We start from the raw sequence: 14,921 nt of genomic DNA on the forward strand, positions 1-14,921 counted from the left end.
TTGTGCTTGATCGTGTTATGAAAAATGGTGCACCTGCTCTGGTGTAAAGCAGCCGGTAATACTAACCACAACCTCACTGTACATTTATTTTCATGTGAAATTTGTTATTAACAATCTATTTGAGATTGAAAGTAGCACATATTCAAAAGTGCAATACTGAAAGGAATAATTATGACATTATCCTTCAATTAATTTAACTTTGGCACAGAAAGGGGTGAAATATGCAGCCATTAAATAATCTCTTTAACTACTTACCTCAGGAAATAAAATGTCTGACAAATAGCAGATGTGTTTTCAAGTGTAGATAAAGACATTTCTCTCCAACTACTTGTTCTATGCAATAGAGGAATTCTTGAATGTAAGTAGTTTTCATTTTTTATGTGAAGTGTGTGTGTGTGTTAGTTCTGTTGACACTCTCCCAACTGTTAGTCTAACTTCATCCAGCCTAAACCCTCCCCCAAGTCAAGCTGCAGCAACAGGACTACGAAGTCAAGTGTGTATATGGATATGTTTGTGTCTTCTGTATTATTTCTCTGTAAAAGAATTTCATCCAGAAGCTTTGCAATGTCCTCAGTCTTGTTTATATGAGTAAAGACCACACGACATCTCAAATGTATGGTGAATCCAGAGGCTTTGCAATATTTTCAGTCTTGTTTATATGAGTAAAGAGGAAAAGAAAGGAAATATAAAGATATAATTGGAAAATGGAGTCCACATAAATTTACGAACAAAAACAGTCAAAGACTTGTAGAACTCGGCAGAGAACACAACCTTATATCTAAATCAACATACTTTAAGAGGAAGCCAAGTAAACTTAAAACATGGAAACATCCAGACTGGACGAAGGGGGAGTGGCAGCTAGACCATGTCTCTATGGAGATCCACAATGTTGAAGTACTGAGAGAAGTAGACACAGGCTCAGACCATTATATAGTTAAAATTAAAATCAAATTCACTCCATTAAAGAAGAGGACCGGAAAAACTAATAAAATAAAAAGGAGGTTGGACCCACATCAGCTAATTAAAAATAATAAATACCAACAAATAACACAAACCATCAAATTAACAGATGATCTAGAACAACTAGTGCCTAATCTTAAAAAAGAAGCAGAGAATCTAGCTCCCTTGAACCCATGAAGGAAACATGCATGGTGGACATCAGAATGTGACAAATTCCATGAAGATAGACACCAAGCATGGTTAAAGTTTCAAACACATAAAACTGAAGAAAATGCCATCAACCTAAAAAATGAAAGGAAAAAATTCACACAAAATATTAGAAGAATCAAGAGAGGATTCCATAAAGATATTATAAACTCTATAGAAGGTAATTATCATAAAACCAACTCCAGGAACTACTATAAAATCTTTGGGAAACAACTACAACAATATGAGGCCCCTACACTAATACTAAAAGATAAAGATGGAAGAATGACACACAGTAACAAGGAAAATGCAGAAATCATGGCAAAAGCATTTAACAAACTCCTGAATTGCGAGGAACCCAAAGAACCTTTACAAATCAACATAAATACCCCAATAAAAACCAAATCTAACAAACTAGACCCTCCGACTTTCCAAGAAGTAGAAAAAATTCTTAAAGAACAAAAAAATTATAAGGCATGTGGAGAAGATCAGGATTTTGTTGAAATGCGGAAATATGCAAGTGACACAGTCAAGACCTCCTTACACATGGCTCTAACAAAAATTTGGGTAACAGAATGATTCCCTGAACACTGGACCACAGCTATCATCCACCCACTACACAAAATGGGAGGCTCCAGACAACTACAGACGAATCTCTCTCTTAGACTGCTCATACAAAATTCTATCCAAGATTCTATATGAAAGAATCAAGGAGCAATTAGAACAGGAGTTAGGGGAATATCAGGGAGGTTTCAGACCATGGAGAAGCTGTTCAGAGCAGATAATTAGTTTAAAATTGATTATGGCATACTACAAGAAACAGAACAAACCTCTGGCAATAACATGTGTAGATTTTAAGAAGGCATAAGACTGTCTCCACAGACCTTCAGTATTAAAAATTTTTAAGAAATCTAGGACTCCATCCAAAACTAATTAAAATAATACAACTCACTCTAACCAACACCAAATCTAAAGTGAAGTTTAGAGGAGAAATTTCAGAACCATTCCTCATAAAAACAGGGTTAAGACAAGGTGACTGCCTATCACCATTACTGTTCAACTGTGCACTGGAATAAATAATGAGAGAATAGTACAAGGACAATCCAAAGACAATAATAATTGGAAGTGCAAAAGATGATATTAGCTTAAACTGCTTGGGATTCGCTGATGATCTTGCTCTCCTAGCCAACACCGTTCAAGAAGCCAGGCAACAAGTGAAATCACTACAGGAAATAGCAGAGAAAGTAGGCCTTAGAATATCATTTGAATAAATGGAGATTATGCTAAATGATCCACCACTTGCAAACAGAATTACAATAGGAGAACAGGAAATCAAAATTGTTGATCAATTTAAATATTTAGGCAAAATAATAACATACAATCTAAATGAGAAGCCATCATGGCAGAACAGAGTAAAAAAACTGAACTACGTAAATTACATTACCAAAACTACATACATACTAATAGAGGAAAACAGCTACAAAGTGATATTAGCTTAAAAATAAATGGAAAATTAGTCTCTAGTGGGAAAGAAACAGCAGAGGAATTCAATAACTACTTTACAGAAACAGTAGAAAACCTGGCTAACCATCTTAAAAATAGCTGTCCCTTACAACTAGAACCATACTTATGCTCTGATACTCTATTTTTAAGGCCTACATCTGAAATTGAAATTGAAAAGGCACTTCATAGAAAAATTTAAAAAAAAATCATCTGCTGGACAAGATCAAATCCCATGCTTCCTCCTTCATAATTGCAGTAACTTTATCAGTAAACCCCTAGCTCACATAATAAACTTCTCATTCCTGAATGGTACATTTCCTGGTATGCTCAAAATTGCAAAAATTATACCTGTCCACAAAAAAGGAAGCAAAGAGGATCCCAGTAATTATCGACCCATTGCACTACTTTCAACTTTTAGTAAAGTATTTGAATATATAATGGCCACCAGAATCATGTCCTTTCTAGACAAAGAAAATATCCTGTCACCTGCTCAGTTCGGCTTCCAAAGTAAGAAAGCTACAACAGATGCAATACAAGAATTTCTAGATCATGCACTGGAGCTTGTGGACAAAAAACTCCCAGCCATAAGTATCTTCCTAGATCTAACAAAGGCATTCGACATGGTTAATTATAGTATACTTCTGCAAAAGATGCATTCCTATGGAATAAGAAGAAATGCCTATAACTGGTTTAAAAGCTATCTGGAAGATCGAATGAATTAAATGAAACTAAGCTCTCAGGTACAGCTAGCACTGTACACTCCTCCATACGTACCATAAAGCAAGGCGTTCCCCAAGGCTCCGTCCTGGGCCCTTTGCTGTTCTTACTTTACATAAATGACCTTCCTCACAGCCTACCAAACACAAAAACCCTTTTATTTGCTGACGACACCTCTATACTCATATCTGCGCCCGAACAAATTCTCCAATCTAATATAGACAGAACCACAGATCAAATAAGTCGATGGCTTCAAAGTAACAGGCTGCTGATTAATGCAAAAAAGACAATTGGAATAACCTTTCACACTGCCCAAAACAGAAATCCATTACTACCAACTATATCACTGGAAAAAAATAATGTTAAACTTGAAAATGAAATAAAATTTTTGGGGGTCACTATTACTGATACGCTCACATGGAAAAGGCACATTGACGTTACCAGCACAAAACTTAGTAGAGTATGCTTCATGATTAGATCAATAAGGAATGTCACTAACACAAGTACCCTAACCACAATGTACCATGCACTCTTTCACTCTGTACTTAACTACGGAATCATCTTCTGGGGCCATAATTCTGAATCAATTAAGATATTCAAACTGCAAAAGAAGATAGTCAGAACAATTATGTTCAAAAAACAGAGAGACACTAGTAAACCATTATTTAAGAAACTAAATATTTTGCCCCTCCCATGCCAATATATACTAGAATTATTATTCTTTACCAAAAAAAGTATCAACTAAATTAGCAAAAATATGGACTACCACGATTATGACACAAGATCAATAACCTCTCTAAGAATACTTCCCCACTCAACAAAACTGTACAGTGATGGTGTCAAGTGCATGGGAATAAAATTATATAATCATCTTCCAACTTTTATACAAGAAATTCAAGAAATAAATAAATTCAAACAGGCAGCGAAATCTCTTTTAATAAAAGAATGCTTTTATACCATCCAGGAATATTTGGAATCAAAATTGTCTTAGTGCATGATAATGTATCAAAGCTGAATGTTGTTAAGTCAGTCTTGTCACATCATGTAACAATTCTCTGTAAAGCTGTAACTTTAAGTAACATAATTTGGTAGGTAATGTAAAATAATCTTTCTTCTATACTCTTGTTTACTATTTTAGACTCCTGTAAACTGTATATTTGTATTGACTTATCCCATATCAGTTGTACAAGCCATTGTACTGATTTGATATACGGGACAAATAATAAATAAATAAATAAATAAACAAAAAAAGCCTATCTATAGATGCAAAATTAAAACACTATAAAACAGTTACACAACCAGAAATAACGTATGCAGCTGAAACTATCTTCAAAACAACTAATACAGCAGAAATTGACAGAATACTAAAAATAGAAAGAAGAATAATTAGAACTTGTATAAATAAACAGTATAAAATAAATGGACATTGGAGAATAGCATCAAATGAAACAGTATATAAGAAAATAGAACCAGTCATGAGCATGATCAGGAAGAAACACATCTCATTCTTTGGACATCTGATGAGAACTCCAGAAAACAGAATTAGTAAAAAAATAATACAAAAATCTTGGAATAGCAAGAGCGACATTAAATGGATCACAGAAATTAAGGAACATATAAAAGAACTCCAAATTACAGTAGATGACCTAAAAAACAAGACAGAGAAAACCAGAATACTGCAAGACCCGCAAACCAGACTACAAATGAAAATCAATAAAAGGAGTACAGGAAGAGTGGTCTCAGATGAAGGAAGAAAGAAAATATCTGAAAGAATGAAGAAATATTGGGCAGACAGAAGAGCAAAACACCTTTCATATAAGAATAGACTCTAATAATTATATTACCTAAATATCATATTAAGTTATTGTTGAGCCAAATTGTATCCCTGTGTAACAACTTGTTTAAAACTTTGTATTTTTGACTAGAGTGGTCCAATGAAGGCCATAAAATAAATAATTATAAAAGACCACTCGACATCTCAAATATATGGTGAATTATTACTTTTACTACTTCATTTGTTTATAGAACCCAATGTGAACATTTGCTACACTTCTTTGGTTTAACCTGTACTCGCGCACAGACCATTCCTTCAGTACATTATGATTATTCAAAAATATTCTAGTCCAGCCTCCTTCAGACAACAGTTCCCTATCTCATGTTTCTATAACAAACAGAACAGTCACAAATCATATAAGTATTTTGTTACATTTTTTTGATAGGGTGTATTTAAACTATATGGTGAGTATTGTCCATTTCTCTGTTTATCATTCTGTTATTCACACATAATATTACTGAATTTTTTTGTTGACTGCATAATTCTAGGTGGGATGGCTGCTGCTGTGCCTGGTGAGCTGAAAGGTTACTGGGAAGCATTTAATACCTATAAAAGTGGGAATGTGACCTGGAGCGATCTTGTGTATCCATCAGTTAAAATCTGTCAGGAAGGCTTTGAGGTTAATTCCAACTTAGCAGAACTTCTTAAGTCAAATGAGGACAACATTAAAAAAAGTGAGACACTCAGGTAAGTGACATTTACTCAGGCCTTAGAAGTCTGACTTAAGAGAGCAGAAACAATAACACACTGATAAAAATAGTGTTTCAAGCCAGTTATAAAGTGATATACTTGTGATAATGAAAAGTAAAACAGACTGTGATTATCAGAGAAGAATTTAGATTCACCTTTACTATAAATGACATGCCAATGATTTATGGGAAATGAAATTAAATGAGAAATGAAGGCATATCCTATCAGAATGTTGTCGAGTGATATACTGGGATAACTGGAATCTTGGTGTGGGGAACCATATGATGTAAATTCCAGACACATGGAGGCACTTTCTCAGCAATGCCTGCACGAAGTAACACTAAGCCCGCTACACCCTACTACCGTATATACATATATTAAACAGTTATGAATCAAATAGAAATGTGCCAAAACCTGTATACCAACCTGTTATGGTGAACAATTCTGAATGTAAATGTTTACATATAAGTGATGTCTACTTTTTAAACGTATTCATACATCTCAATAATAATCATTTCTGTGAGCATGAATCAAATCAGTTATAACATAATTAATTGCCTATATCCAATTATTACATTAAAACATTAAGCAGTGGCAGGGTTCAAACACAGGACCCATTAGTCAAAGATTACCACATCCCTGTAAGTTCCCAAAGGCAGCACATCATCTCCTACCCCAACATTTTTATCTCTCCCCACTCCAAGCCTCCCCCTTTCCCCATCACCCCACACCAGATTGCTGCTCACGTCAAATGCAGTCACAGTCCGCAGTTGAGCCACAGCGGCATGAGGCACTGGCCATGTTTGTGTGAGTTGTGCTTCTGTGAATGTGCGTGTGTTTTCTATTTCTGAAGAAGGACCATTTTGTCCAAATGTTTAAATGGTTAGCAGCCTCATTCCTCGGTCCTGTCTGCGACTCAATGACTCCCCTACGTAATGAATAGTAATCTATCCTTTTAATATTGTTGCTCACTAATTGTTGAGTATTTCTCTTGAGTCTCAGACACTTATGAAATGGGATTAATAGAGGAAATAGAAAAGAACCAAAAATGGGAGTGGATTTCATCATTTGCAAATAGAACAGGAAATGGGGGAAATGATAGCTCTAGTGACCGAGTAATACACAAACCAGATCCGGGTCACACAAATATGGCTTTATTCAAACCTCTGAACAATATGGAAATAGCTCTCAGAACTCCACAAGACACAGAACAACTGATGTGCATGATACAAACTAGAATAACATAGAGTGAGTCTGTGAGCACTGCTCCACACATATATAGGCACAGGCTGCCAGTAGATGTTGCAGCAGAGATGTGCTGCATGCCACTTCCTACTGGTGGCCTATAGTGGCTTGCCCTCGCTGATACAGATGGTGGCTGATTCATATTCACAGGGACAGTGCACTCACACCCACAAGCACCAGTAGTGGGATACAGCAATAGTTGTGCATGAAATACCCTTAATCACTCAAAATACAATGTCTTGTAGAGCACTGATGTGGTTGTAAATGTATCCACAGAGACTGAAATTGGAGACTACACGGAAAGAAAGGGCTAAGTCCAAATCTCACGTAAATGAGTTAGTGATGTCATCATGAAGTTCATTGGATGTACTTTCAGTTGGGTGCACTTAAATGAATGTGATGGATATAGTCACACAGTTGTAGCCAGATTAAAATATGGTATACATGGAGAAAATGGGTCGAGTCCATCCATTACATGGACAGAAGGGGTGAAGTCCAGCAGGTGCAGATTTCTGACCTGTATTGATTTTTTTGTCTGCTTTTATGGAAGTCTCATTGTTGACATTGTTCAATGCAATGTCATTGTTGATCTTTCTTATGTGTTGTCAAAGCTGACACAGAGCAGAATTGACATTGGTTCCTTTACTTTGTGCTGTGGTGGAACTGAATTTCGTGCCGTGATTTGTACTAACACAGAGCAGCCTTGACAATCACTTCAGCGCTTTGTGGTGTGGTAGAGAGAATTTTGTGTAAAACCCAACTCAGGTCAGTCTTTCAACTGGCGATGGAATATCCAGAGTCAAGCTGCAGTGGTAAGTCTAGAAAAAGACAGAACTATGGTAGACAACCTGACGTATCTAAAAAGCTAAGAACAATGTCACATGAAATACGAGAGCATTGTAACTGCAAGAAGAATTGTACTGATTTGCTAACTGATGCAGAGAAGTCTACATTAATATCTCATTTCAATTTGCTGAAGGTCTGGAATGAGCAAAGTTGTCACCTGACAAGACTGATTTCTGTTGACAATGTACTATGCCTAAGGCCTCCCAGAGATGAGACGGTAGCTACTTTACATGATTATACATTTCATTACAAGGTCACAATAATGAGAGACATTACTGTGACAGAATTGTTTCTTTGTCATAAGGTCTTTGTATCACTGCACAGTATTTCAAAGAATGTATTAGAAACTATCAGGAGTTCCAATTCATAAATGAGGGAAACACAGAAACCAAGTCCATAAACTGTCAACAGAAACAGAGCAAAACATCTGCACTCACATCAAATCATTTAAAGGATGGTCCAGGCATTACAGCATAAATAAAACTCAGAAACTTTATTTGCCCTGAAGAACTCACAATCAAGAAGATGTTCAAGATGTTTCAAGAGACACATTCTACTTGTTCTATATCATATGGAAATTATCATAAAATATTTAATACAAAATTTAATATCTCATTCGGTTTCCCTCGAAGTGATACATGCAGTATTTGTGATAAGTTTTCTGTAACTTTCAAATCTCTAGAGGCACAACTCACACATGCAACAAATGCAAAGGAAAGATCAGACTTTCAAAGTAATATTAAGAGAGAGAAGATTGAATATGAGCTGCACAGCCATAAAGCTGATGCATTCTGTCAGTATAAAAGACAATCTCAACAGCAGTAGAAAGTTTACAAACACAGAATCAATATGTATGGATTTCCAACAAAATCTTCCATAGCCACACATCAGCACCAACATTGCCTATTATAAGTGACAGCTTTCTCTAAATCTATTTAACATACGTCGACTCTCAGGCAGTAATGCAGTGTTTGTGTTTACCCTGAAACCATAGGGAAGAAAGCTTCAAGTGAAGTAGTTTCCTTCTGCCTCATTATGTTACTCCATTCTTGGATCCTGAGGCTAAGAATTTGGAAATCTTCTATGACATATGTGGTGGTCAAAACAAAAACCACACAATTTTCATATTCATCCATTACCTTGTCCATCGTGCAAAGTGATTTGAATCAATTCGGGTGACATTTCCAGTAAGAAGACTTTCATACCTGGAAAGTGACAAAGACATGGGCCTCATCAGATGTAAACCAAAAGCTGAGCTCCCAAAGGACTGGACAGACATAATTAAGGATGCACATGCAAAACCCACTCCTTTTCAGGTTCTTGAAGTTCATGGCTTAATGATAGGTGACTGGACTGATAACCATGACACTGACCAAAATATTCATTCACATTGGGATTTATTAAGGAGATGAAGAAAGAACGTCACCATCCAAGGATTATCATATATTGTGGCACTTACAATGGATCTTGGATCACATCAGTCGTTACTGCTCCTGCTGGACAAATGGAAGAGGGACCAGAACTTGCAGGAGGGGAGTTTTTGTTCCCTTCACCCTGTTACGAAGGCAGGCTGGTAAGGACTTGTCACAGTAATTAAATGAAACTAGATCATATCTGTCCATGAAATAGAAGGACCTGCTTTACTATAACAAACCTATTGACCTCTAATAAGAGGTTGCATGTCCAATGTTTCAGGATTGCTACCTATCATCAAGGGAAACTATAGTAATCTGCAAGAATGAAGGTGTTCTGTGACACAGGGGCTAAAGAGTATTATACAAATATTCCTTTCTGACAGTGAATTTACAAACACATTTTAAGTTATTTGTTTGTAATAAGTAAACTGTAATTTATGCTGATAACTGAAATTAAGTCCTATTAACTATATTTTTAATGTATGTGTTGTAACCATTTATTGAATAATTGTTGGTAGTTGTATACCAGGTGATTTAAAGATACAAAAGTTGAGACATGGGCTTATTAATCATTAAAATTTAAATGAGTTCATTGAAAATAAAAACAGAATATTGATAAACAGTTTTTTTCCTAAAACCCGATTAGTCACAAACAACCTGTACAATAATGATTAGACTCAAAGATGAATAGATGTGTTTGTCAATGGAGTTGTAGGGAAGTTTTATAGTGAAGTATCACCCCAGTATCACATTACATTCTGACCTTTAGAATCTAATTAGTATATTATACAAAGAATTTAAAAAATAAATATTCAGATAAAAAGACATACAGGACCCAATTTTTAATAATATTTTTTTCCACTTTTAGGGAACCCTAAAGAAAAGGTCATTGAATGTACCATATAAATTACAAAAGCATATTTCAATAACCAACAAAACTGTAATGTTTTAAACTTTAAAATTGCTCTTCTGAAAAATCTATAAAATGGACTTAACCCCTTCTTTCCATGTGGTCTTCAGTTATAAAATAGCATACATGATCTGATTCCTATGTGATGGTCGACTTAGTGATCATACACTGTAGATGCCATCATGTAGGATGATGTCAAGGCTCACATTAATAAAGTAAAGATGTTGTCTGCAACTGGTTTAATAATTACCTATTGTTAAACTGCAATAAAAATTGTGCTTCCTGAAGCTATGTATAACATACTAAAATTAGCAGGATGTGACATTTGCCTGATTTATTTTTTTTGGTGATAATCCTTGGTGTTGACGTACTGCATTGTTATACTGACTAGAAAATGGGGGGGTGGGAGTTCAACACTGACTACTGTAAACGATGTAGCCAACAGTTGCACAGTTACTTTTTGCAGCTCTTTACTTTCACTGTTCACAACCCCTCAAGATTACATAGTTTTATGGCCAGTTCACTATCGGTTAACTTTTGATAAGCCTCATTAATAGTTTGCAGACAAATGTCAGCGTACTGCTACAATAGTTTACAATTGAACATCTATGAGCAATAAAAACCTAACCACACAGTTCTTGCAAAATAATACGGTACGTGTGACACTACTGAACAGCCACTGTCATTGTTTTAACACATGACCTATTTGTGTTACACTTATTTCACTGTTAAGTTGATGTATTGTTGTTGACCTAACCAATGCAGGTTTCTCATCTGAAAATCAGCCACGGATTGACTGTCTCAGCACCAAAAATCCATCCTTTATATATCCTCACAATAATACACATTGAAACTATACACTGTTTGATGTTTTAAGTTACAGAAATTACAATTAAAATATAACTCATTCAATTAATTGACTACATTGAAAATGCCTTCTTTCTAACAGTTTCTTCTAGCACAAAGGTTGTTTAAATAATAAAATTAACAGATATAGTTACACAAACAATACTTTTGACAAACTTGGTAATTATTTTGGAACTAATTAAGGGGGGCTTTGCTAATATGTTTTCATATGGAGCCAAATAAATACTTTAAGAATCCTAGTAGTTCTTCTTCCAAATGTTTATAATTAATACAGAATTTATATTTGTTTGTAAGTCAACAATAGAATTTACGCCACTAAAAAATTATATATTTTACCCTATAACAAAAGATATTAACCAAGAATGGTCAAAATGAATTAGGAAATTAATTACATACACAAAACTAAGCACAAAATTAGACCTGGTTGCATATTCTTTAAGACTAAGGGCCAACCTTTCTCTTTTATGAAAATGCAAATCATACTCACGTATGTCAATGGTAATTAGTCAAAAACGAAAAAAATGAATTTAAGGAGGCAGATGGCAAAACAAGAGAGGAAGTAAAGAGATCCCAGCTTGCTTCATCACAAGGAGTGCTTCCACTTAAAAAAAAAACTGCTAATCCTTTAGTTTGTAACTTAGTGATCTGTTTTGAATGCCTCTGTCTCTTCTTTAATCTTCCTCCAGTGATTACTAAATGTGGTAAACTGTTATTAAAAATGTACATAAATAGTAGAATTTGCTTTTCATTCTCTTCACATTTATTAACACTTAGTTCAGTTTCAATGACTAGCTTTCTGTGGAATTAGGTATGATGGCTTAAATGAATATGCTAAGATTCTACATGTAGAGATAAGTACTTTAATTATCAGCTTGATACCACTATACATCAACACACAGTCACTCCAGTTCAGATCATCAGAATGAATTGAAGGTAAGCTATCAGCCCTAAACCCCAAAGAAGGCAATTCAAAGATAGGTCACTCGACCAATTGCAAGCTGCCACAGAGACCCTCCCCTCCCCCCCTCCCCCGGAAGAGCAGAGCACTTGTGGCATTATGCTGGGAGGTGGGGGGGGGGGGGGGAGGCATTGGAGACACTGCTCACAGGTGAAGATCCAGCAGGAGCAGTAGGTACATCTTGTGACATAGTCCTTGTGCCACACAGGTGGGCATAATAAGCAGCCCACGTGGGAGTGGGGCGGACCATCAAAATTGGTTGGGGGGGGGGGGGGGGGGGAGGGGAGTGAGTGTGATGGTTAGGAGGTCTATAGCATTGATGAAAGAAGAGATCACATTGATCTCCGCACCTGGGGGGTGGTGGGGTGGGGGGAGTTAGAGGTGTTTGATGATAGAAATGGAAGAGGTGGAAGGGTCATTGGCGGAGCGGGGAGGAGCATGAAGGATGAAAAGGAAATTGTCGCATAACTGTAGAGAGAAACTGTAGTGAAACGGGACACTTCTGTTTGGAGGGTAAAAGAGCTAGTAGGGGAAGGGGAAAAGTGGGTGAATGGTGAAGAAGGGGAACCTTTGCCATCAGGGGCCCGACTCGAACAGGCTGGAGTTGGAGCTACTACCGAGCAGCCGTCAGGCAGCAAGACGTCACTGTCAGCAGAGACCTCGTGCATTGATGTAGGCAGTTCGACAGGAGCAGACTCATCCACAGTGTCGTCTGTAATGGTCCATGTTGGCTTCAGCCAGTGAACTGAAACGGTGAGAGGGCGGTCTCATAGGTGGATGTCAAATGTGTTCGATGCACGGGCTATCACTTTATGAGGGCCAGAATGTGGGCATTGTAAAGCTGCATGCACTGAGTCTTGCATAACATCAAATAGTCACACTTGTTTAGTTCCTTGTGGATAAACATGGTCGGAGTGGAGTGAGAACAGGGAGGTAGCAAACGCTGTCTAGAAATATGGGAGCGCGTCTGCTCTACTAGTGGAGGGAGTTCAGTGTCTGCAAGTGAAGGTGAGTCCTCAATGAACTGGATTGTAAGAAACAATGGCCAATATTTTGGCCAGGGAGGTCTTGATGTCCTCCTTGAAGGATGCACAAATACCCAGGAGAACCCAGGGTAATGCATCAGACCATGAGGAGTTGTGGCACATGAGAGCAGCTTTTCATGAGGCCATTACTTTGGGAGTGGTAGGCAGTAGTCCGGGATTGTGTCACCCTGCAGAGTTTGCATAATTTGGAAAAAAGCCGGCCTTGATCTGTTGTAACACAGGGTGGACAGCCGAAGTGAGAAATCTGTGTGGTTATGAAAGACAGGTGTTGACAGATGTGAAAATTACCAAACTATCAGTTTAATAAGTCACAGATGCAAAATTCTAACGTGAATTCTTTACAGACGAATGGAAAAACTGGTAGAAGCTGATCTGGGGGAAGATTAGTTTGGATTCCGGAGAGATATTGGAACACGTGAGGCAGTACTGACCCTGTGACTTATCTTAGAAAATAGATTAAGGAAAGGCAAACTTACATTTCTAGCATTTGTAGACTTAGAGAAAGTTTTGACAATGTTAACTGGAATACTATCTTTCAAATTCTGAAGGTGGCAGGAGTAAAATACAGGGAGTGAAAGGCTATTTACAATTTGTACAGAAACCAGATGGCAGTTATAAGAGTCAAGGGACATGAAAGGGAAGCAGTGGTTGGGAATGGAGTGAGACAGGGTTGTATCCTCTCCCCGATGTTATTCAATCTGTATATTGAGCAAGCGATAAAGGAAACAAAAGAAAAATTCAGAGTAGGTATTAAAATCCATGCAGAAGAAATAAAAACTTTGAGGTTCGGGAATGACATTGTAATTCTGTCATAGACAACAAAGGACTTGGAAGTGCAGTTGAATGGAATGGACAGTGTCTTGAAAGGAGGATATAAGATGAACATCAACAAAAGCAAAATGAGGATAATGGAATGTAGTCGAATTAAGTCGGGTGATGCTGAGGGAATTAGATTAGGAAATGAGTCACTTAAAGTAGTAAAGGAGTTTTGCTATTTGGGGAGCAAAATAACTGATGATGGTCAAAGTAGAGAGGATATAAAATGTAGACTGGCAATGGCAAGGAAAGCGATTCTGAAGAAGAGAAAAATGTTAACATTGAGTATAGATTTAAGTAACAGGAAGTTATTTCTGAAAGCATTTGTATGTGGTGTAGCCACGTATGGAAGTGAAACATGGACGATAAATAGTTTGGACAAGAAGAGAATAGAAGCTTTCAAAATGTGGTGCTATAGAAGAATGCTGAAGATTAGATGGTTAGATCACATAACTAATGAGGAGGTATGGAATAGAATTGGGGAGAAGAGGAGTTTGTGGCACAACTTGACGAGAAGAAGGGATCGGTTGGTAGGACATGTTGTGAGGCATGAAGAAATCACTAATTTAGTATTGGAGAGCAGCTTGCAGGGTAAAAATCGTAGAGGGAGACCAATAGATGAATACACTAAGCAGATTCAGAAGGATGTAGGTTGCAGTAAGTACTTGGAGATGGAGGAGCTTGCACAGGATAGAGTAGCATGGAGAGCTGCATCAAACCAGTCTCAGGACTGAAGACCACAACAACAACAACATGAAAGAATGAGCAACAGAGTCTGCAGAAATGTCCACCACAGGAGTAGCCCTATTGATAATTGACAGGATGTATCTATAGTTTTGTGAGGGGGGAGTGGACCAGCCAAATCAAGGTATACATGTCTGAGGCGATCTGGGGGTAAATCAAACATGCCAGTTGGGGGTTGCGCAAC

General features: G+C 37.0%; 1 protein-coding gene across 1 annotated transcript in view; it reads left to right on the top strand.

The window, feature by feature from the left end:
- LOC124552042 (scoloptoxin SSD14-like) overlaps nucleotides 1–14,921 on the top strand; it is a 146,741-nt gene that overhangs the window by 42,792 nt on the left and 89,028 nt on the right. The window contains exon 4 of the mRNA XM_047126486.1: nucleotides 5,689–5,887. Within this exon, the coding sequence (XP_046982442.1) occupies nucleotides 5,689–5,887 (199 nt within the window). The remainder of the gene's footprint in view (nucleotides 1–5,688; nucleotides 5,888–14,921) is intronic.

This window comes from Schistocerca americana, chromosome 1 (assembly GCF_021461395.2).
Source record: "Schistocerca americana isolate TAMUIC-IGC-003095 chromosome 1, iqSchAmer2.1, whole genome shotgun sequence".
Lineage (NCBI taxonomy): Eukaryota > Metazoa > Arthropoda > Insecta > Orthoptera > Acrididae > Schistocerca > Schistocerca americana.